Genomic DNA, 23,487 nt, shown 5'->3' with positions numbered 1-23,487 from the left:
CTAGTCAGTGGTTTTAATTTGGCTCGGGTTTCGCTTCATTCGTTCTTGACCTGATCTTACCCTACACATTTAAAATAGATGCATTGGATTTTCGACTACGAATCTACGTTCTATTGCTCTGGATTATAATATTTTTCCGAGTCGCTGGACTAGAATCTTTCCTTCCTTCCCTTTAAAGTGCTGGTCTTACGAAAATATTATCTATATGCTCAAATAGGTTATAATATTCACCAATAAACAATAATTGGTTCGAAAAAGAAACTTTTCCCGTCTTAATTCTACTTCCGAAAATTGTTAAAAGCTCGTCCGCCATTTCTATGAGCAGTGATTTTGTCATTGCATTTTAATATATGTGTGACGTCATACGTGCAACTGGCATCCTTATTTACAGTACGTATAAATATAAATAAATAAACAAATATATGTAATCCAATATGTAGAGATACTTATCGATATTGTAATTTAATATTAATATTATAATCTTCTTTTCTACCCATTCTTTATAATTTCAGTGTTATTGGCTTTACCTAACCCCTAGCAACCCCTACCATTCTTCCGTAAATATACTTATATTTTCTCATTATTGGTAATCTTTGGTACAAATAGCGCACGTTATTTTAGCCTGCGTGGCGACTCTGGGGGATTGGGGAAGAGGACGCCACGCAGGCTAACGTTATTTCCGACACCGAGAATACTACACACATTTATATTTCACCAATCACTTCAAGGCTCACTTGAAGAATTATCAAGGCTACAAAAACCACTGTGAATAATGTTTTCCTATGGCAGCTTCTAAATGGCAAATCTAGGTGGAGGCTTTTATCCACTCCTTTTTTCCGATTGTCCGGCTTTGCGACACAAATATAATAAATTAGAGAAATCTAAAGAAAGAAATGTAAGAATATCAACAAGAGCAACATGACACTAAAGTTTTGTGATGCTTTTTTATTTCGTTACAGCATTTCATCCTTTATCTTTTTTTTTATTGGTATTCTTTATTTATAGCCCTTACGAACTTGTTTTTTTTTTTTTTTTTTAATTCTAATATAAATACCGATTAATCATTGATTTTTCCCCCCATGGTCTCGTCACTGTTCACGAATGGGAGCTCGCTTCAGGGGTTTGACACTTTGTAAAACAGGGTATTCAAAGCGAGAGGAGATCCCTCTCTTTCGTCCTGACCTGGTGTATTCAACCAGCACCCACCATTCCCTTGCTACATATTCCTTGCCTCCATAACCAACGTGTGCCAATCCTTGGGTGTAGGAGGCTTTACCTGGGATCATGTGGCCATCTGAGTACAGAATCCTGACCACGTAGACGGGCTGGCCTACAAAATACATACAGATATATAGAATAAATATATACAGAATCATATCAATCTGCTAATAAGTCTAATTAACTGCATAACATTTCTGGTTTCTTTGACTTTCTAATGATATACAGTAGATAAAGATTTTACTGGTTTGGGTACTTACGGCTATCAGAACCTCCAACAACAGCATTAGCAGGAGGATTGGAGCCACTGCTCTTTTTCCATTCCAAATGTGATTTCCATCCTGGGTTAGTGAGGATCTCATAGTGGTAGCTATTTTCCTCCTTTCCTCCCCAGGATGCGTGGGCCATGTTGCTGGATTGATCCATTTTTCCAGGAGTGAGGCCAGTGGACAATTGAATTCTGGCAACGTACAGAACCTGAAAAAATGTAGTGTGTAATAAATGGTGGTCAACGTGCACGTATTCTGAAAACTGGGGCTCAAATATTAGGGTATATACTACTTCGGAAAGCACGGGTGGCGTAGCGGTGAGAGCGCTCGCCTCTCACCAGTGCGACCCGGGTTCGAGTCCCGTTGAGCTCGGTGTCGTATGTGAGTTGAGTTGTTTGTTGGTTCTCTCCTGTGCTTCAAGGGCTTTCCTCCCTCCGCAAAAATCAACTCCTAAATTTCAATTGAAATGACAGTGGGTGAATAGCTACTCTGTAGAAATGCCACTGCTAAATCCCATTTATTTATTTTTACTTCATATCATTCAAATTGACCTATATGACGTCACAGCTTGTTTACATGGGCAAGAATGATAGGAATTTAGGCAAAATTCTCTTTCGTTCGGGATATTTAGTACAACATTTCTCTGTTATCACCTTTCCCCTTCTAATTAACCATTTTTTTGTGATTTAATTCGTTTTGCTTCTATTTTGCCTCCTCTGACGACCATGATCTTAAGCGTTAAAACAATAGATCGTTTTGATGCGACGTCATAGTGTTATGGGACAATCATTATAGTACACTAAACCAAATTACTAGATTCCAATTGTATAAAAAGAGTACAATTAATCTCTAATTGAACTTGTATATATGTATATATATACGTAGAATCGAGTAACTATTAGTTTGTTATGGGAAAGTATGTATGTTTAAAGTCATGTAACATGTTGTCATAAAATACTAAAATATTTGTCCTTGATTTTTTATTTTGAAGACATTTGGCAACAGAGACGAAGTTAAGAAATGGAATATTTTGTTGAGTATACTATAAATGAAAAAGCGCACGACCTTCTCTTACAATTCGTAATAGGGGGTGTCTTATCTATTCATCAGCTACGGTTGCTATATTGAAAAGAATAAAACCTCTAAACTAGAAGTTTTTCTTCATTATTCCTTACGCTTATACATAAAACCAATTTGTGAAATTGAAACAAACAAAAAACCAAGCAAAAAAAAAAAAAAAAAAAAAAAAAATCAAAATCAATGACTCAAAATCCATTTGAAAAATTTTTCTTATAGAGTCGGTCAACACCCAAGATATACACTACTTGCTCAACGAAAGAGACCCTGTGAACCCTAGAATGCATCTCTTAGCATGTCTATAGGCTTTTCACGGGAGGAATTACTGTCCTGAATAAACTTACCTCTCCTGGAAAGTCTTCCCCTCCTGCTACAGCATATGCCGGGACTTCACCGTAGGAAGCCTTTACCCACTTCAAATTGGAAACCGCGGTCTGATATTATATAGATCAATAAATGGATGTCAGTAAAGCTCAAACATACCGTGGCATGCGAGTGTGAAAAAATCGATTGGGTTCATATTTTCAGGTGAAGCAGGCATATGTAATACACACCCACTTACTCACAGCACCTTGCTTTTTATGTAACCAGTTTGACTTCATATTTCGTTTCTTCAAGTACTATCAATTTTGAAAATTTCATCAATACCCTAAAACAATCTCTAATAATCTCTGGGTTGATCAAAATCAGTGCACAGAAAAATCACAGTTCAAACTCCGGACGATAACTTCGTGCAGCTGCAGCTTTATAGAATCTCGAAAACAGATTTATGAGCTGAGTTTTTGCTTCTTTAAATGGCATAAATACCCATGGATTTCATTGCCTCGGTCATTGCCAAATCGCAACTCCTTTTGGAGCTACTGTTGAGATCATGCCTAGATGCATTACACACCACCTTGCTTTTTATGGAACCAATTCGCCTTCATATTTTGTTTGAAAAATTTGAATTGAAAAGAAATGAAGAGAAGACAAAAGAGAACTAACGAAAAGAAGAGAAGAACTGAAATACTATGTTTGGGAAGGTAAAATGAAAACAGAAGAAAAGATATAGAACTCAAATCAAAATGAATTAAATTTTTAAAAAAGCATTCTAATAAAGATATGTATACTTACTGCATTGTCTATCATGAAGACCAATGCGATCAGAATAGAAAACTTCATCCAAAAACTTCCCATGTCTGAAATATGGAATTGAAAAAGTGTAGAATAGATTATTTGGTCATTATATAACACTGGAAAAATCGTGCGCGCTCCAAGTGATTGAAATATTTTGGAAATGGCTAGTTACGCTATACGTTTTCATACCATATGCAAGTTAAAAAAAACACACAGAAATATCATTGAAGTTATTTCAAGAGTATGGAAATACCCTGAAAGTCTTGGAAGTCGCGACTTCCAACATCAGATATTTCCATACCTTGGAAATATGATGGAAGTTGACATCGGGATACAGTGTAAGGATTTTAAGATCTCATAAATGATCAAAGTGGACTAAAAAAAAAGGCTTTTACTAATTATTCAGTGCTTTCTGGTCTGAATGATCTTTATAGGCAAAAATATTTCCCCAACTCAATCAAAATTTATCTCAAATTGTCCTATCAAATCCAGGCAACGAATTTCCTAAATGTTCGTACCTTAGGATAGGAAACAGAGAACGGATTATAGATATGTTTTCTATAATAACAGTAACTGAGGGTTTTTTCTAGTTCTATGTTGCTTACCGGTAACTTTGTTCAACGATGCTTTGGTTTTAGCGGAATACTGCGCTTCTAGCTTGTCTTGTTCAGAATGGTAACTGAATGTTTGCTTGGTGTATGACTTTTATACCAAAGTATACGTACACTTTAGGGTGTGGTATGATAATGGATAATAGTTGAGCCAATCAGAAAGTAGCAGAAAACAATAGTATTTCAACATATCTTTTTATTATTCCCATTTGGATAAGCTAAAACAATGCAAGGTAAGACAAAGACTTTAGGAATATGAATTCCTTGTGATTTCGACGCTAATCAAAGCACTTACTCATGTCGAACGTCTCGTAGAGTATCCCAACGGTCTTATAACGCAAGCGAGACTACATTCAGCAAATGAAGTACGGTATCAGCGACTAAAAGTCAAAGTAAAACAAGAGAAAACAAGAGAAAACAATGGAATTAGTGTCTACTACAATTGTACAAGCCCGTGAACAAGGAATTAAAAAAGTTCCAAGTGAAATATTAAGGACAAAGCGAGGACGAGTTGTTAAATGTCCCGAGAGATTCAAATAATTTATTCAAATGTGTTTAAGGACAAGTTAATTCATACACAAGATAGTCAGTTACCAAGAAGCGTGAAAGCGAACGAGTTAAAGAAATTTTAACCGACTCAAAGAAAAAAGTTTCAAGTTTTGACTTTATGGGTCCGAACAACAATGTTTACGTTGACTATTCTTTCACGGGACAAGTAGTTAATCACTCTAATGGGAATCATATGCACGCATTTTGCTTGCCAAAAAAAGACATAAAGAATCTAATAACTGTATATTTTTGTCCTCGCACCTATTGTTTTAGCTTGACTATTCTTTCACGGGACAAGTAATTCATCACCCTAATGGGAATCATATGCACGCATTTTGCTTGCCAAAAAAAGACATAAGGAATCTAAGAACTGCAAATTTTTGTCGTCGCACCTATTGTTTTACCTTGCACGAACTTCAAAAATTGTGCAGTAAAAAGGTCTATATTTGGGAATAAAAAGATATGTTAAAAGACTAATGTTTTTTGTTGCTTTCTGATTGGCCTGCTCAGTCTCTCCAAAGTTGGAATGCATTGTTATTATTCTACAAAATGATTGGTTCTCGCCGTATAGGTGGGCCTGGTCATTTTCACAATGTATTATTTCCATAGTTGAATTTCCAAGCCGTATCCATCTTATGCTTGCTTTGATTACTATAGAAAACACAAGGAATTCATGTTCCGTAAAGTCTTCATTGTTACCTCGTATTGTTTCATTTATTGCTTATCCAAATGGGAATAAAAAGATACGTTGAAATACTATTATTTTTTGCTATTTTCTGATTGGCTCCACTATTATATATCCATTATCAACCCACACCCTAAAGTACACGTCTACTAGTTTGGTATCAAAGCCAAACATCAGGCAAACTCTCAGTTACCATTTTGAACAAGACAAGAAAGAGAAGTACTCCGCTTAAACCGAAGCATCGTTCAACAAAGTTACCGGTAAGCAACATAGAAAGAAGAAGAAAAAAAAAAAAATAAATAAACCCCTCGTTATTTTTATTATAGAAAGTATATCTATAATCAATTCTCTGTGTACTATATTACGAAAGAACATTTAGGAATTTTCGTTGCCTGTATTCGATAGAACAATTTGTAATAATCTTTGATTCAGTTGGGGAAATATTTTTTCCATTCAGACTAGAAAGCAATAAATAGTTAGTGAAAGCATTTTTTTAGTCAACTTTGATCATAGTTATTTTTGGTAAAATTAAAACCTAGAGACGAGAGATCTTAAAATCCTTACACTGTATCCCGATGTCAATTTCCATCATATCATCAAGGTATGAAAATATCTGATGATGGAAGTCGCGACTTCCAAGACTCCCAAGGTAACTCCATACTCTTGAAAAAACTTCCATGATATTTCTGTGTTTTTTTAACCTCCATGGTATGAAAATATATGGTGTAACTCGCCATTTCCAAGATATTTCCATCATTTGAAACGCGCACAAATTTTCCAGTGTTATATTATGACAAATAATCTATTTTACTCTTTTTCAATTTTATATTTCAGACATGGGAAGTTTTTGCTTGGATGAAGTTTTTGATTTTGCTCGCAGTGATCTTCATAACAGTGACTGTGGTAAGTATACATATTCTAATTAAGTCGTTGAATTTAATTTAAATCCTACAAATCGATTTGGCTTATATTTTCCAGTTAGGTAGATTGTGTAATATCTGCGACTACAATGTTTATCAAAAATACTGTCAATTTATTTTCAAGAAATGGCAACATTATTCCTTAAAGATAATTAGAAGGGTTTTTAGCGGAGCTCCCGCGCGGGCCACCATGCTTAAGAAAAAATGGTAAACCATATCGAGTTGATTTTCATGGCTTGGGTGACGTCACTTCCGTCCGTACGTCCGTCCGTACGTCCGTGTACACAACACAGGAATCCCGCTTGATATTAAAAAAGAAATACTTACAAACACGGCTCTCAAATGCACAGAAAACAATCGCTTTAGGACAAGTTATAGACCAAAAACAATTTAAAAAATACTTTCATGTAGTCAAAGATGGACCAAGAAGTGTTCTTCAAGAATTCAGGTGTGTGTTTTTTAGCAAACAATCGTATATATATATATATATACTTTTTTTTTTGACAAGCATCGACGAATCGACAAGTCAAAGACTTTCTCTCAAAACTTTTAATATTTCTATAGATAAGCTTAATTTATTTTAATACTGGATGGAATATAACACGAAGAACATATTACAACAAATATTCGTCCTTTATTTAGCTTTGAAAATCTTTAACAACTCGGTTGTTTTTAACCAATGCAGGTTTGTTCGCCTCCTATCGCGGGGTCCCATCGGCAAAACAAAGAAAACTTTCATTCAATAATTTTATATCTACTTCTACAGATGATTTATTTGATTATTGAATGAAATGTAAATTTACACCAAATATCCAACTGTTTATTAAGCTGTTCGAGCAAGTATGATTATAAAAATGAGCTTAAATTTGTGTTGTTGAGAGATGTTATTGTATAGACCTAGACTTTCACTCTAAAAAGCTAAAAAATATTCAAAAATATTTACAAACTTCAATTTACTGACAAGAAATTCATTATTTTGTATTTTGCATTGCTTTTTGCATTATTTTCTATTTTGTCTCAGTTGTTCTTGTCAAGTTTGCTGACTGAATGTAAACTTTGTCTCGTTCGGTAAAAGACGTAATTAAAGTAAACTTATTTTACTGCTCACCTTAACAAGTTTGTTTTTTGGTCTTGATTTGCCCTAAATCTCCAGATTTTCGATTTCAATGAAAGACATCCGAGGTAAATTTCACTAAACTTGATATTGGATTGGATTATCTGTCGTTATCTTTCGTTTTTTTCTAAGTAAAAGAGATTCAAAGCTGTCGGCCTTTGAAAACTTGTCGAAGAATCTTCCAAGAACAAAACTAGCCCCTGGGGGTGGTGGTGAGTTGTGTACAAAATTGCTAAGTGGGAAGAGTATACTCGCGCAAAAAACAAAAAAACAAACAAGTGTAGTGCATTTCGATTCGATTTCACTGCATGGCTTTTATTATGGGAAAAATTATCTTCATATCGAATAAAAAATATAATCGAAGATTTTTTTCACGATCTTATTTTTACCTGTTCAGTTTCATTCAAATTGTTCTCCCGATCCCTGCTGTGACTTGCGTATCGGGAGCTCCGCTTTTAGGCAGTACCTAAATATATATATTACGTTACATATACATTAGTCTTAGTACGCTCAAAACTAGCTCCAAAAGGAGTTGCAATCTGACAATGACCAAGGCAATGATATCGATTGGTATTTATGCCATTTAAAGAAGCAAAAACTAGCTTATAAATCTGTTTTCGAGATTGTATAAAGCTGCAGTTGCACGAAGATATCGTCCGGAGTTTGACCTGTGATGTTTCTGTTCACTGCTTTTGATCAACCCAGAGATTATTAGAGATTGTTCTAGGGTATTGGTGAAATTGTCAAAATTGATAGTACTTGAAGAAACGAAATATGAAGGCAAACTGGTTACATAAAAAGCAAGGTGCTGTGAGAGGGTGTGTATTACATATGCCTGCTTCACCTGAAAATATGAGCCCGATAGATTTTTTCACGCTTGCATACCACGGTATGTTCAATTGAGCTTTACTGACATCCATTTATTTATCTACATAATACTAGACCGCGGTTTCCAATTTGAAGTGAGTAAAGGCTTCCAACGGTAAAGTCCCCGCATATGCTGTAGCAGGAGGGGAAGACTTTCCAGGAGAGGTAAGTTTATTCAGAATAGTAAGTCCTCCCGTGAAAAGCCTAGACATGGTAGAAGATTCATTCTAGGTTTCACAGGGTCTCTTTCGTTGAGCAAGTAGTATATATCTTGGGTGTTGATCGACTCTATAAGAAAAATTTTCCAATTGGATTTTGAGCCCTACATATCTTGATTTTAGTTAGTCAGTATTTCCAGGTTGTTCAGTTTATGAACGGGTATATTTTTACAACGGTGAAGAGGCCAGTCTACCAAATCATGCAGAAAATATTAAATTTAAATATTTTCTCAATAGTTTAACGTAGAAAACCCATACTTTATTTCGTCTTTGCTATAATTGTGCTTAGTTGTAAGTCAACCGACCAAATACGCTTGTTTATATTTGTAAATGACATATGACGTCATAAATTATGTATCGGTGATGACGTCATCACACATATCAGAACCATCCTTTTCACAAATTGGTTTTATGTATAAGGCTATAAGAAACAAGAAAAACTTCTAGTTTAGAGGTTTTATTCTTTTCCATATAGCAACCGTAGCTGATGAATAGGTAAGGACACCCCATACAAATTGTACGAGAAGGTCGTGCGGTTTTTCATTCAGAATACACCACTCAACAAAATATTCCAAGAAAAGGCATTTCTTAACCTCGTCTCTGTGGCCAAATGTCTTCAAAATATGCAATTAAGGACAACTGTTTTAGTATTTTATGAACATGTTATATGACTTTAAACATTTTTTTACTGTGGTTCCCATAGCAAACTAATAGTTACTCCTACATATATATACGGAGTTTATTTAGAGATTAATTGTACTCTTTTTATACAATCGGAATCTAGTAATTCGGTTTAGTGTACTATAATATTTGGAATGATATGAAGTAGTATATACCCTCCTGTTTGAGCCCCAGTTTTCAGAATACGTGCACGTTGACCACCATTTATTACACACACACTTTCTCAGGTTCTGTACGTTGCCAGAATTCAATTGTCCTCTGGCCTCACTCCTGGAAAAATGGATCAATCCAGCAACATGGCCCACGCACCCTGGGGAGGAAAGGAGGAAAATAGCTACCACTATGAGATCCTCACTAACCCAGGATGGAAATCACATTTGGAATGGAAAAAGACAGTGGCGGATCTAGGGGTGGGTTTTGGGGTTTGCAACCCCCCCCCCCTATGAGAGCCATCGTGATTTATTATTATTATTATTTTTTTTTTCATGACAACACCAACAGCATCACGAGTTTTATTAAAACAGGGGTGCCGAACACATTTCGCTCGCTTTTTTTCTATACGACGTGTGTGGGACCTGAAACAACCATGCTCGCCTGCAGCAAATAATCATTATCATGAGACCTACTTCCGTTTGGGAACCCTATGCTACTTTCCCGCCAAACAAGTACCTCAATCAATGCTACAACCCTCCCTTTGAAAAAATCCTGGATCCGCCCCTGAAAAAGAGCAGTGGCTCCAATCCCCCTGCTAATGCTGTTGTTGGAGGTTCAAATGGCCGTAAGTACCCAAACCAGTACAACTGTATCAACTGTATATCATTAGAAAGCTACAGAAACAACAAATATGTTATAGTTATATAGATTCATTAGCAGACTGATATGATTCTGTATATATTCATTCTATATATCTGTATGTATTTTGTAGGCCAGCCCGTCTACAGTGGCCAGGTTTCTGTACTCAGATGGCCACATGATCCCAGGTAAAGCCTCCTACATCCAAGGATTGGCACACGTTGGTTATGGAGGCAAGGAATATGTAGCAAGGGAATGGTGGGTGCTGGTTGAACACACCAGGTCAGGGCGAAAGAGAGGGATCTCCTCTCGGTTCGAATATCCTGTTTTACCAGGTGTCAAACCAATGAAGCGAGCTTCCATTCATGATACTTATTAACAAAGATACATTGAAAAAACGTTGTAATGAAATAAAAAAACAACATTGAAACGTAAGTGTTATGTTGATATTCTTACTACTTTTCGTTTGTCCCCTCTAGTTTGTTTTAGTTGAGTCGCAAAGTAGGGACAACCTCGACAAAGAAAGGTTTCACTTTTTTAGAAGCTGCTCGCACTCAGATAGGATTTCCTCGCAATGGTTTTTGTGGCCTTGATAATTCTAGTTCTGGAGGAAAGGGATGTATCTGGTGAAATAAAAGTGTCTATAGCGCGTTTTCATTCACGTGAGAAGGCAGCCATAAACAATAGAAACTTTCTGCACAGTATTTGCATAAAAATAGAGTTCAATTCCCGGAGGATAGAAAATGTATTGTTTTGGTACCCCATGATGGCCGCTGCGACGTCACGTAAAAAGGCTCTATACTATAGGAATTCGAATTTAACAGTGGCAACTGAAAAGGACTGACGACTGTTTGGTACATCAATAGGCCTCCTCAGCTCTAGCGTAATGTTTTCTCATTTCAAAACATGTGCCATTCCCTTGAGAATAAGATTCTTTGTTTGAGTTGTATCAATAATGTGTGCCTGCTTATGTGCAACCGAGGGCAAGCGTTAAAAAAAATAATAGATATTTTAGGGAATGACACGTGATCTGAAGTGGGAAAACATTACGCCCAGGCCGAGGAGGTCCATATGGCTGTCTACGCACGTGAGTGAAAGCGCTCTTTACGTACATGTGTCTTTTAGCCGGTAGCTTAGCTTCTTGTATAAATGCCTTGTCACAGTAGTATGTATACTTGTATGGCTTGACACCTGTATGGAAACCTTCATAGACCTACGTACCTGGCCCCGCTGCGAGGAATGGCAATATAAGACAATCGAAGGGAACTAAGTGATATTCCAAAAAACATGGGTCAAAAACTGAGAGGGTATAGCTCGAAATAAGGCAAGTCTAAGGTGATCTAAGTGAATGCATATGTTTAACTAGGCCATACTAAGACAGACAAAGGGGGACTAAGGCGCAGTCTTGGGTGTTTTAACGCGGGATAAGTACCTAGACTTCTTCATTTCTTTTTAGGCCCCGTATATACGTGGGCCCGGTTTCAATAGTATACGGATTCATGAAGCTTTTACAGAAGCGTTCACGACTGAACGGTATGACGTCTAAACTATTCTCATTTCCAGCCCACCGTTTTAAACTGACGGAGTCCTAATCAATGAAAATAACACGGTTTCGCCGTTTACGTTGATCCACAACCGGATAGTTTCCATTTTCGACGGCGTATTCAAAACACCACTGTTTCACACATTACATCTTGAATCGATGTCGTGTAAAAGCAAGACGTAACCGAGTAAAAAATAACACGGTTTCGCCTTAGAGCTTTTGTTGTGTAAATGCCTGTATGGACACGCTTATATCTTTAGATCAGCTTCTTGCGGTAAATGGCATGTTACAGTGTGTACATTTGTATAGTTGACACCTGTATGGACACGGTTATTTATCTTTATATTAGACTGATCAGCTTCTTGCAGTGCAAATGTCTAGTTGATTAAATTGTGTACACTTGTATGGTTAACAACTGTATGGACAGTCACGTTTATGTGTCTTCAGATCAGCTTCTTGCGGTAATGCCTTGTTACAGTATGCAAGACACGTGAGTGAATGGTTACACACCTGTATGGATACGTCGTGTCTCATGAAATCATTTTTTTCTTTTTAAAGTTATTGGTGTAGAATTTGAGAGCCAGACACTCATATCTTGAATCATATATTTGTTTCATTTACATAAAGTGCATGGGTACACGGACGTAGTCACCATTTAAACAGTGGTCCGGGAGTTATTAAAAAAGTGGTCCATTTTTTGTTTCAAATATAAAAGGCATATTTTCGTACGAGGTGAGTCTTCCCTTATTGAGAATGCCAGCAATGATACATGAACTAAGGATGAAAAGATTGGGAATTGTTCGTAGATTTTTGAATCGGTACATCATTACTCCTACACTAGCATTACCAAGGGACGGACCATTAGATAGTTGATGGTGGGGGGGGTTGCGTAAATCCCCCAAAAATATCGAGCAAGCACTTAAACCTCAAAACAAATATCGTGCAACCTCTTTTGCTAGAAGAGAAATATAAAACTGTACAAAAAATAAAAAAATAACGCGCAAGGGTTGAGCCAAAACAAATGATATCATGCAACCAAAGTTCCTGCAACCCCCGCATTAGTTATCTAATAGTTCATCCCTAACGGACGAGAACTTTTTTCCGGGCGTATTGTTCAAGACAATTATCACCAATTAGGTTGTTTTTGCCGATCCACGCGTGCTTTTATATTGGTATTTATTCGTTAACTGTACACATGCAGCGCGCGCCTTTTCATTTCCTCACTAACTCTCCTTCCAATACTATCCATGCAGTGCCTATACTGATTTCTCAGAGTTATTAGCTATTTCTAAATAACCATGTCAGGATTTTCTATTAATTTTAAAGCCCATGCTCTTTTTTGAGCAGTCTGTTTAATTATTACTTAATATCAAAGACAACAAACATACGCTGACAAACAATTCACCATAATCAGTTCAGTTAATAAAGAAAGGTGTTGTCAATTTGACTGACACCAATGAATACAATATAGTGCCAGGAGATAGTTACCCCTTTTATTAAGCTCTTGATCTAAAACAATATAATTCATATCTTGTTAATTGATTTAAGTACAGGGTCCAAATTTTCAGTATTTGGAGTGCTCTTTCAATTCACGCTTTTGAATTCGGATTCATTTTTGCCATTATGGTCACATTGTACAATACGATTTGATCGGTTAGTATACACGGTCTAATTGTCCTTCACATGGACGTGTATACAGTCAATTCAAAAAAACGTTGTCGTCGACCATCTCAAGCCTACGCGACTGAGCTGAAAAGAACTCTGGGCAGCAATCATTGATGCCGAGTTGACTCCATTATTTTATCTGACTAGTTATGCCTGGTTTAAAGCACGAACCTTCATAGGCCAGCTTAGTCTCCCCCACAGCCGCTTTCAGTTTCGTCACGCAGCGCTTTCTCCCCTGAGTAGTACTCAGGGGAGAAAGCGTTGCGTGACGACACTGAAAGCGGCTGTGGGGGAGACTAAGGCCAGCTGGAAGTGTTGAAGGGGACATTTTTTTTAACGCCTTCATATTTTCGAAATGTGAACTGAATCATTTTGTCTTTCTTTCCCTAAACCCAAAGACATGCATTTAATGAATTGTTTTTCGCCATTTTTATCTTATATTAGCGGGAACAATCAATTCAGAAGGAATATTTAACCGCTTCAGTGATTTTTACCCCTATTCGCTTTAGTCGCGTAGGTTTGACTGGTCGGTCAACGACATCGTTTTTTGAATTGACTCTATCTAATCTGCTCTTGTGATTGGCTGGTCATGAACGATTCGGATAATTATTCTCGGCATGGACTCCTTTAACACATGCACCATCACAACAAACGAAGAGTGAGACTATCTAGGACTAGATCTACAGACTGAGATATTTCACTGCTGCCGAATGGATCTTTGAGCAAGCACTCCAAAGCTCTACGGAAACGCCTTGTTCGAATAGCATAGATAAACGGATTGAGTAGACCAGGTAGAAACAAACAAGAGTAGGCACCAAATCCAAACCATGAGGTTTCGTTGGTAGAAATGACTTTCATCTTGTCCATCATACCGTATACGGTACCAGGGAGGTAACACACGAAGAAAACCATCACTGTAACGCCGATTGTTTTCATGGCATTCATCTCGCTTAGTTTGCGTGTTTGGTCAAGAACTGAATCGGCGTTAAGGCCCATCTTCCTGGCATTGGTCTGCTTATCAAGAAAAAGGAAAAAAAAATTTGGTTAGAGACGAAGAAGGCTAAGGGAATACTTTTGCTATCGTATCAAGTACTGGGAGAAGGTCAAAGCTTCTGGCATTCTCTAAAACCCAAATATTTTGATAAAACGCATACTGCAAACTTCAAACCGTTGGTTGACGAAACAGACAGAGATTAGCAGTCGTTCACATGGACCAAAAGGACCTATTGGATTGATAAAACAATAGAACGAACTATTTGGCACTCAAAGGTTCTTTTGGTCCATGTAAACAAGTGCTAACCGACTGAAACTGGTCACCCCATCTTCTTCTGATCGTAGGACTCTATGTAGGGAGGAACAGAGCGCAAGGCATTAATGTGCTCTCTTCTTATAGAGTGAAAACAACTTCACAAACAAAAACTTCATATGTATTGTTAGCTTCATCACTCATCACTTCCTCGCTGAATTCAAACCCTTTTTAGTATTTAGGTTTAGTTATCAAGAAAACAGATTAATCCTCCCGAAGAATTAATGAGCATTTATTTGAAGTCATTCAAAAGCCTCCCAATTGGACTGGAATTGGGTTCTAAATTCGTTGAATTTACTATCACTGAACTTTAACGACATGATTAAGGCCCTGTTACAAGTTGAAACCAAGAGAATATGAACTAAGCTTAGTTCATTTTCTCTTGTTGAAACTTAGCTGAAACTTGCGTGCAATGGCGTTGCGAGACAAGTTTCAATTGTGTGTTACACGGCGTAATTTCGTCCTGAAACTTGTTCGCAACAAGTTTCGGTTGCACGAGTAGAAAGCAGTTCTACTTTTCGTGAAAATTTATCGCGACGAAAGTTTCACAAAGCCTAAATTGCAGCGTGTAACGCCCCCGTGAAACTTGTCTCGCAGCACCATTGCACACAAGTTTCGGCTAAACGTTCAACGTGTAACAGGGCCTTTACGCACCTTAGTCTTGTGCTTCATAACAGAGCACGTTGCTATTGCAACCACAGCATTGTTGACGATAAAACACGGGAAAATTATGAAGGTAATAAGGATTCCTCTCTTGGCGAAATGAATATTTCGATACTTGTAAGTAGCCACGTTTCCAAGGTCTATATCCCAGATTGGAACCAGAACAACCATGGATATTACGAAACACGATATCCATTTGGCAGCTATTGCCTTGTAAGCCTTGGATCTTGTCCTCCACACCCGATACGCGAGGTTGAACTTAAACGCGCACAGTCTATCAACCATCATCAGAGTCATTGACATTAGATTTACCAGGACAAAGAAGAGATGGAAGGTGGATAGAGCGAGGGCCAGGCTTCGTCCGACGAAGTACTCGTTATCCCTGGCGATATACCCAGCCGCGAATCCAGGAATGTTGAAGAATTGGTTGAGAATGTCAGCGATACATGAACTTAGGATGAGAAGATTGGGAATTGTTCGTAGATTTTTGAATCGGTACATCATTACTCCCACACTAGCATTACTAACGGAGGTAAGAAGGAAGATCACTAGAATGATAGACAGGCGTGTACCTTGATCCAAGTCCATCCCTTTTCCGCTTTGGGCTAAAAGGTATACTCTCGTATCTGCACGACTGAAAGTCCTATTAAATATACAAATAACACTCTTAAGATATAAAAAAGTGAAAACAACAACAACAACAACAAAATACACGCACGGATGAGCAAAGAAATAAATCAGAAGGAAGGTATATTTTACATCGCAGGAGAAATCTTTAAAATGTAACCCAAAATTTTGCGAAAGTGTTTCACGTAAATTTCATGGTTCAAACTTTACATTTTTACAGGACGTAATATAAAGCACAAAATACGATTTTTTTTCACTTGCCTACTGTGAACTTTGCTTCGCTTTCTACATACGATTCACGTATAGTGAAGAACGGCAACTGATATTTGTTCGCGGTAAGACCCGAGGATCATGGACTTTATTTCTATATATACATATAGAAGGTATTGTTGAAGACTGAATTCTCACTTGGCAACTATTTCAAAAAAACCATCAGGGTTTTCTATTATTAAAATTTATGCTCTATTTTGAACAGTCTATTTATTAATTAAGAATAGGCAACAAATCAGTATTCTCTGACAAACAATTCAACATAATTTAGTTAATGAAGAACGCTGGTGTAAATCTGACTGACGCCAATGAATACAATATTGATGATAATAATACCAGGAAGTAGTTAGTATATATTATATGAGAGATGAGGCGGTAAGCCGTGTGGGATGGGCTCGGAAATCATATAAGAACATGCGTAATAGGTAAATTACGAGCCTTGTATGAAGACTGAAGAAGAGGGCCAAATAAGGTGCATAGATAGCCCTATTATTGTCTAAAATATTGCACGGTCCAAATTTTCAGTGTTTGAGTAACACGATGGTTCGGATTGGTTGGATGGTCAAGTAGTATTGCCACTATTTGATTTAATGTGTGCCTGAAATGCGGTCATTTGATTGGTTGGTAGTTCAGGTTTCTAGGTATGAACTGCTTAGACATACAGAAGAGCAAAAGAGACAAATTTGACTGTGAAATCAAAATTAGGAACAATTTAAGATCAAGGTATGTTCATTTCTCTTATGATAAAATTTTATTTACGATTTTTTTCAGACCATGGAGTTACTACTAGCACATGATAGGGTATTCGTTCACGGGCAGCCCAAACAATGAGGCTGTGCCGACTATCCTATGTTGAAAAAACCGTAAAATTGTAGAAGCAGGAGAAAAAACGAACAAACACACCTTGAAACTACACAAGAAGAAGTTAAAAATCACTAAATTTCACCATTTTTTCATGATAAGGCAGCACACATACATTGTTTGGGCTGCCTGTGACCCGTTCTGCCCAACGGCCTGCACGATTTGCTCAGCAGTCTGAGCGGGCACCACCACAGATAGTCTCCCCCCAAAGCCGCTTTCAGTGTCGTCACGCACACCACAGATAGCCCAAGCTTGGTTTCTGTGGTGTCATGTTATAAGGAAATTTATGGGGATTCTTCAAAAATTTCAATAAAATCATTGAAACGTGAAATAAAGTCTCGAAAATTTACCTGATCATTGAAAAATAGCACTTCTTCCGCTCTGTGTGGTTATTTTTTTAATTTAGCCCGTTTTAAAGATTTTTTCCAACACCAGCAAGAAATAAAAAATTACTGATTTTCCTTTGCCCGTGAAAGAATAGTCAACATAATACATATTATTAGACACTAATTCTATTGTTTTCTTTTGTTTCACTTTGACTGTTAGTTACTAATTACACAACTTTGATTCACGGACCAAGTAAAAATTCCTTAAAATGCCTTCACTCTATTAAAATAATTCAAAATTACCAAAAGAAGTCTACTTCTGACGATAAAAAAATTATGAAGGAAAACACTAAACCATGCATGATCATGCACTGGCCCAGCTATGTAATAAATTTGGACAAAAGGATGAACTAAAATTCCTTTTTTTTTTACTTTTATCTTAGTTTATTTTGCAACACAAAGAAATTAAGATCATGCAAATATTGCCTTATTGTAAGCTTGTCTTTATAGTATTCGTTTTTAGTCTTCAGTTTCAAGACAAAGACCTTTGATTTTGTCTGTGTCATTTTCCTATTTCAGATTTTTACTAATCGTATTTTTCTGTTTATTGAAGTTTCTCTCTTTGCCTTTAACATATCCCAGTGGCAGATCCAGGAATTTTAGAAAAGGGGGTGGTTAAGAATAATACTGAGAAATTTGAGCCAAGGGCTCAGGGTTGCTAGCCAACCCTTTAACCACCTCTGGATCTGCCCCTGTATCCAGATGTAAACCCTTTCACACACACACCTCATATAATTTGAGCAGTAGTTTGAGCAGTTTTCTAAAAATAATTATCAAGTTAAGAGTGCCTATATGTGGTATATTTAAAGCTTCCTGAGCTTTGAATTCTATGACCTCTGTTTGAGATGCCAGTCCAATCATATCAATGCCTAGTCTCCCCCACAGCCGCTTTCAGCGTTGCGTGACAACACTGAAAGCGGCTGTGGGGGAGACTAATCAATGCAAAACTTAAATGACACTGGCCAAGTTTGACTCCAGGACAATTAGCTTGCAAATTGACAAAGCAACAATTGATTGAAACAGCATACTTGTGCTGCCAACCTAATTATATTCTATAAAGGGAAGTTAGGAATAAAATATCTCCAGGTTTCATACATTATGTTTTAAGTCTGGAAAAATAATTAGTCTTCAATGCAGCCACTATTATATTAATGTTGCCACTCAATGCTCACTCCCATTAGTGGGCGTTGTGTGACGACACTAATAGTGGCTGCATAAGACACTACAAAATAATTGACAAGAGTGTTGTCTGAATCAGTTGTCCCTTAAGTGTTGCATAATGTTGCAATCCCTGCCAAATTATACTTGGCAGTGAATACCATGGTGGGCTTGTCTGCACCAACATAAAACTGTCTTTAACCAATTACTGCAATTTTCATTAACATGCAAACTCTGTGTCTCCGATTTGGTTTTTCACTATGGCAAGTCAAAAGTATGAAGGTACCACCTTATAAGATTTGATCGATGGCAGCGAAAAACAAATTTCAGCATGAAGACACAGAGTTTGCATGTTTATGAAAATCGCAGTTAAATGATTCAGGATCAGCTCTTTTGATGAACTTATAAATTTATCATTTGAGTCCAGCACACGAGTGGGATGCCATCTGGACAGGTCTTATGATCATATACATTTGGCAAGAATAATTATAGAAAATTTATATTTGATTATTAATATTCTTTCTTCCAATTAATAATTTCTTCAGGTTACATACAACTCATAACTGAAAATTATAGTTTTTATTAAATCAGTAAGCCTGCCATTGCCTGAAAAATATTTTAAGACCAAATCAAGATATATTTGGCAGGTCTGGAGAGTTTGCAGACAATTAATATACTGCAGTAAATTAAAAGTACTAACTGACTCATGGTGCTATTATTGTACCTTAATTAAAATCAAAAGACTATATAATTCTAATAATATTTTTCCACAAGTTCATTATGTGCATTTATAAGCATGCATGCAGTAAAATAAAAATTAAAACAATGGAATGATTTTTACATTTAATTAAAAGTTATTATTTTTGTATGATTATGATTATGATTTAAACTTGCAAACTCAAACTTAGTAGTGAATATAATTATTACATAAAACAACCCACTAGTGCAACCCATACCAGAATACTCACAATTATTTCTACTCATTACTTAAAATATTACCACACAGCTAGAATATAAATTAGTTTCTTTCTGACACACATTTAATGCAATTCTCAATATTCTGAGAACTCTGTTAGTGCCCATTGGAATTTGGTTTTTCACTCCCCTCATTCAAATATAAAAGGTAACAAATTAGTTTTTTTGATTGATGGCAGCAAAAAGCCAATTTCAAAACAAGCCGTTGGAATGTCTGTTTGCAGAATATTGAGAGTAATTGACGCAAGGGATACAAGTTGCCAATTTCAAAACAAGCCGTTGGAATGTCTGTTTGCAGAATATTGAGAGTAATTAACGCAAGGGATACAAGTTGCCCACTGACTCAAGAAAATAATAAAAATGATAATAACTTTTTTAACAGTAATGATAAAAAGGTAAATTATACACCGCGAAAAGATGAAAAATACATCTTTTAATGGTGTATAATTTACCTTTTTATCATAACTGTTTCATTCGAAACAATGACGCAGCTCACACTAGTTTTTAGCTAGTTATATCTTCTAATAACTTTTTTAAATGAACTTAAAAATTCAAATAAATAAAAAAATTGTGATAGAATTAATGATTAAAATCATGATTGTTGTTACCCAGGACAACATCTTCTGGATTCCTGTTGCTCAATCAAATCCTCAACAGAGGCAGAATGTCCAATTCCTAACACATCCTGTGGACGCATAGGTAATGCCTTGATGCCTTCCCATCCATCTTTCAGTCCTAACTCTCCTCTTTCCATGCGTTTATAAATCTCCTCAGTAACACTGATAAAAGCCTCCTCTATGTTGCAAAGAATTTTGGCTGAAGTTTCTATAAATAGCATATCATGAGCTTCTGCAAACCTTTCCCCTTCTTCTGTCGAAACAGCTCTTTTAGATTCTTTATCAATTTTGTGACCAACCAACATGAATACAACTTCCGATTCTTCGACGCATTGCTTGGCTTCTTTGTACCAGTCCAAAACATTAACAAACGAGTCTCTATTTGTTATGTCGTAGACAATCAAACAGCCAACAGTGTTACGGTAGTAGGAGTATGTTATCGAACGGAACCTTTCTTGACCAGCTGTATCCCAGATTTGAAGCTTGACTCTAACATCTCCTGTAAAGATATAAATGATATCATTATCAAAAAAACTAAAAAACTATAAATTTGCTATAAATTTGATTCATACTTTTAGAATATATCATTGCATTGTAATTAATGAAGACCTGGTTCTGACACTAGTCAAACATGCCCTATGACAAACTCCTGGAATACTACTTGCACTTTTCAGAGATTGGGTTCCCTGTGCACTTCTTATGCTCTGTTGACATGACATTGGATTTCGGAAGGTAGTTTGCTCAATTTAGCAGAGTCAATACTCTATCTACCTGGTAAGATCGGGCAATCCCCGTCATAGTTTCTTTCGAATTCTATTAAGGAATTTATATTAATCACCATGTTGATAGCAATAAAAACAGTTTTCTTCCTGTTTCTTGCTACTAATTAAACCCTAGCATCAAAAGAAGTGTCCAGCCTCTTAGAGTGCAAACAATTTATCCGTGAAACACTAATTACTAAAGAGTACAACATAGTGCTAATTAAAAAATAGAAAACAATGGAATTTGCATGAAATTGTGCTATTTATAGAACATATTGCTAAAGTTTCACGGGTTATATTGTTTGCACTCTATCTGGCTGCTGAGAGATTTCTTGACAGTCCATTAGATGGAAAATGATCATGTCATGCAAGTTATTTTATACAGCCGTATCTTTGGTAATTAAGGCAATTTTTGAAACTTGTTTGGATATCAATAATTGCACAATCTCATTAAAGTCTCTCTCTATTTGCACAAAATGACAAGAGCTCTAATGAATAATTAACGTTATAAAAACTAATTACCTGGATTTTAATACCTAGCTGTATTGTTTTATCGTTTCTTAATCATTAGGCAATGAAATTATCGTAGTAAACCAGTTAAAACAGTTTTGCTCTTTACGAAACAACTTGATAAAGTTTTGTCAAAAGAAAGCAAATGCCACGAAAATTTATGAAAATGTATAAATGTTTTAGCCATATTTGGAATGATTGTGAGGTTAACACTATTAATAAACTTCTTGTTGCATGCCATGCAAATATTTACAAAATTATGTTGATAGTCAGCACACTGACTCTTATTTTTGAAAGTAACAATAAAAACTCTTACAAAAGCAACTAGTTGTAAAGTTCGATGTCGTAATTATTAGTTGATCGACAATTTCGTAATCTTTAAGGCTTTTTTAAACAAAGAGATAATGAAGGATTAGCGTGTTTTGCGTAAGTTTTAAGTAAAGATTATGAACAATAAAGACATAAAACAACATTAAAAATAGTACGAAAAGCTTTTAAAAGTAATTATGAATTTCAGCTGTGTTGAAAAGTTGTTAAGAAGGGAGTTATCCTTGTTTCTTGCTCAACGACATATCATTAATATTAAAGTATTGTCTAAGCTGTCAGACATCGTTTAACATGAAGTTTTTGGTGCGATGCGTGCGAAATGTAGCCTGATATTCCCCCCATTCGTCAGAGATAAAAAACCACTTGTTTGGGTGGTTAGATTAGTAATAAAGAATAGGATATGGTCTGTTTCAATTTCTATAAAGAAAAACTTACCATATATAACTTTATACTTACGTGCATTTTCGAGAATACTGTACACATATATTAAATGTACGTAAGCTGAAGTTATGTAGTCTTTATGTTTACATAAACTTTTTGATCAAATTTTAGACAGATCCTATATATACGGATGATCGAATAGGATATGATAACCAACTCCCAAAAAGCTAGAAAAATAGTTTTAATACCTTTAAGTTCGATGACCCGAACGTGAAAGTCCACACCAACAGTCGGATCAGAGTTCTCGAAAAACTGTCCCTCAGTAAATTGCCGAAGCAATGAAGACTTTCCAACTGTACTATCTCCAATCAAAATGATCCTAAATTGATAGAAATACTTATGTTTAAGCCTAGCAGGTTCCATGTCTCGAAATCTAGTATAGCTCATCGCTTCGACATGTTTCTTGTCAGAACAAACGATGTTTTACTCGTTTTTGATCAGTGAGAGTCGCGCCTCTTGATCGAGTGTTCGAGGGTCGGTGTAGGCCTTAGTTAACTGATCGAAGCCACAAGTGTTTGATCCCTTCTGGTCTCAAGGAGCTAGAGAAGATACACCTACAATACAATAAAAACATTTAAATTTTATAGACGTTTCGATTGACCGGTGTAGTTGTGAGTGTTTCATGTTGGATATAAGTTAACTTCGCGGGCAACGCGATCGAGTCGTAATACAACGACGAAAAACATTTCTGGCGAAGGAGAACTCACTAAGATTTCTGTCAGATTATTATTTACGCTAGAAAAGGGAAAAATAGTGGGTTTAAGCTCAGCTGATCTTACCTTTGAGTATCTTGTCACCAACAAATGGGGCCTTCGTAAATGAATTACAGAAAATCATAACACGATGCAAAGGTTTTATATTTGGTAAGACTGACCTTATTTAGACAGGTATTGCTCGGCTGATGTATGAATGTATAATGAGGGTTGTGCTATACTGTCCCTCCCCTCCCCTGCGTATAGCAGGACTTTGAGGAGAAACAGTGGGGTAAAAATAATAAATACAACTAGATGCAATGATATTATCATGCAAAATTAAAAATTGACAAAATAACAAATAGTAATTAATTAGAAAAAATTCTTTTTCTACATTTAATTCTCAAACCTCCTGGATTGATGAAAATCCAATACCAGTTCCAATAAAATAGTTAAAAAATAGTTAACCACATTTAATAATTCGTATTTCCTATGGATTCCTATTAGTTTTGTTCTATTATGATTTTTTAAATATTTCTGTATGGTAAACGGATCTTAGTTTACGAAA

General features: G+C 36.2%; 3 protein-coding genes across 3 annotated transcripts; all 3 read right to left on the bottom strand.

Moving 5' to 3' along the window:
- Nucleotides 1–1,025: 1,025 nt before the first annotated feature.
- On the bottom strand, nucleotides 1,026–4,340 carry LOC116308188 (pfs47 receptor-like). The gene is made up of 5 exons (XM_031718573.2): nucleotides 4,286–4,340; nucleotides 3,678–3,742; nucleotides 2,909–2,998; nucleotides 1,479–1,695; nucleotides 1,026–1,330 (listed from the first exon to the last, which is right to left on the bottom strand). Exons 2-5 carry the CDS (start codon nucleotides 3,738–3,740, stop codon nucleotides 1,089–1,091), a joined length of 612 nt encoding a protein of 203 aa, XP_031574433.1. The 5' UTR covers nucleotides 3,741–3,742; nucleotides 4,286–4,340; the 3' UTR covers nucleotides 1,026–1,088.
- Nucleotides 4,341–13,603: 9,263 nt separating this feature from the next.
- LOC116308185 (trace amine-associated receptor 13c-like) lies at nucleotides 13,604–15,907 on the bottom strand. The gene is made up of 2 exons (XM_031718569.2): nucleotides 15,286–15,907; nucleotides 13,604–14,336 (listed from the first exon to the last, which is right to left on the bottom strand). The coding sequence occupies exons 1-2, from the start codon at nucleotides 15,880–15,882 to the stop codon at nucleotides 13,968–13,970; spliced, it is 966 nt and encodes a 321-aa protein (XP_031574429.2). The 5' UTR covers nucleotides 15,883–15,907; the 3' UTR covers nucleotides 13,604–13,967.
- Nucleotides 15,908–17,546: 1,639 nt separating this feature from the next.
- Nucleotides 17,547–23,082, bottom strand: LOC116308186 (ras-related protein Rab-39B). Its single transcript, XM_031718570.2, has 3 exons — nucleotides 23,007–23,082; nucleotides 22,416–22,781; nucleotides 17,547–20,687 (listed from the first exon to the last, which is right to left on the bottom strand). The coding sequence occupies exons 2-3, from the start codon at nucleotides 22,612–22,614 to the stop codon at nucleotides 20,176–20,178; spliced, it is 711 nt and encodes a 236-aa protein (XP_031574430.1). The 5' UTR covers nucleotides 22,615–22,781; nucleotides 23,007–23,082; the 3' UTR covers nucleotides 17,547–20,175.
- Between the last annotated feature and the right edge of the window lie 405 nt (nucleotides 23,083–23,487).

This window comes from Actinia tenebrosa, unplaced genomic scaffold (assembly GCF_029948245.1).
Source record: "Actinia tenebrosa isolate PJP-AT-01 unplaced genomic scaffold, QUT_ActTen_1.0 PGA_scaffold5__44_contigs__length_20552954, whole genome shotgun sequence".
NCBI classification, from domain to species: domain Eukaryota; kingdom Metazoa; phylum Cnidaria; class Anthozoa; order Actiniaria; family Actiniidae; genus Actinia; species Actinia tenebrosa.
The sequence above is the reverse complement of the archived record's forward strand: the minus strand, read 5'-3'. Positions and strand labels throughout refer to the sequence as shown.

What these genes read in the sequence shown, in the direction of transcription:
- LOC116308188 (XM_031718573.2), bottom strand. Translation starts at nt 3,740, where the DNA reads ATGGGAAGTTTTTGGATGAAGTTTTCTATTCTGATCGCATTGGTCTTC. An exon ending in TCTTCATGATAGACAATGCA is followed by an intron (nt 2,999 to 3,677) that starts GTAAGTATACAT and finishes ATATAATATCAG; the next exon opens with ACCGCGGTTTCCAATTTGAA. An exon ending in TGTTGGAGGTTCTGATAGCC is followed by an intron (nt 1,331 to 1,478) that starts GTAAGTACCCAA and finishes TGTATTTTGTAG; the next exon opens with GCCAGCCCGTCTACGTGGTC.
- LOC116308185 (XM_031718569.2), bottom strand. Translation starts at nt 15,882, where the DNA reads ATGGACTTGGATCAAGGTACACGCCTGTCTATCATTCTAGTGATCTTC. An exon ending in TTATGAAGCACAAGACTAAG is followed by an intron (nt 14,337 to 15,285) that starts GTGCGTAAAGGC and finishes CTTGATAAGCAG; the next exon opens with ACCAATGCCAGGAAGATGGG.
- LOC116308186 (XM_031718570.2), bottom strand. Translation starts at nt 22,614, where the DNA reads ATGAGCTATACTAGATTTCGAGACATGGAACCTGCTAGGCTTAAACAT. An exon ending in TCGGGTCATCGAACTTAAAG is followed by an intron (nt 20,688 to 22,415) that starts GTATTAAAACTA and finishes ATATCTTTACAG; the next exon opens with GAGATGTTAGAGTCAAGCTT.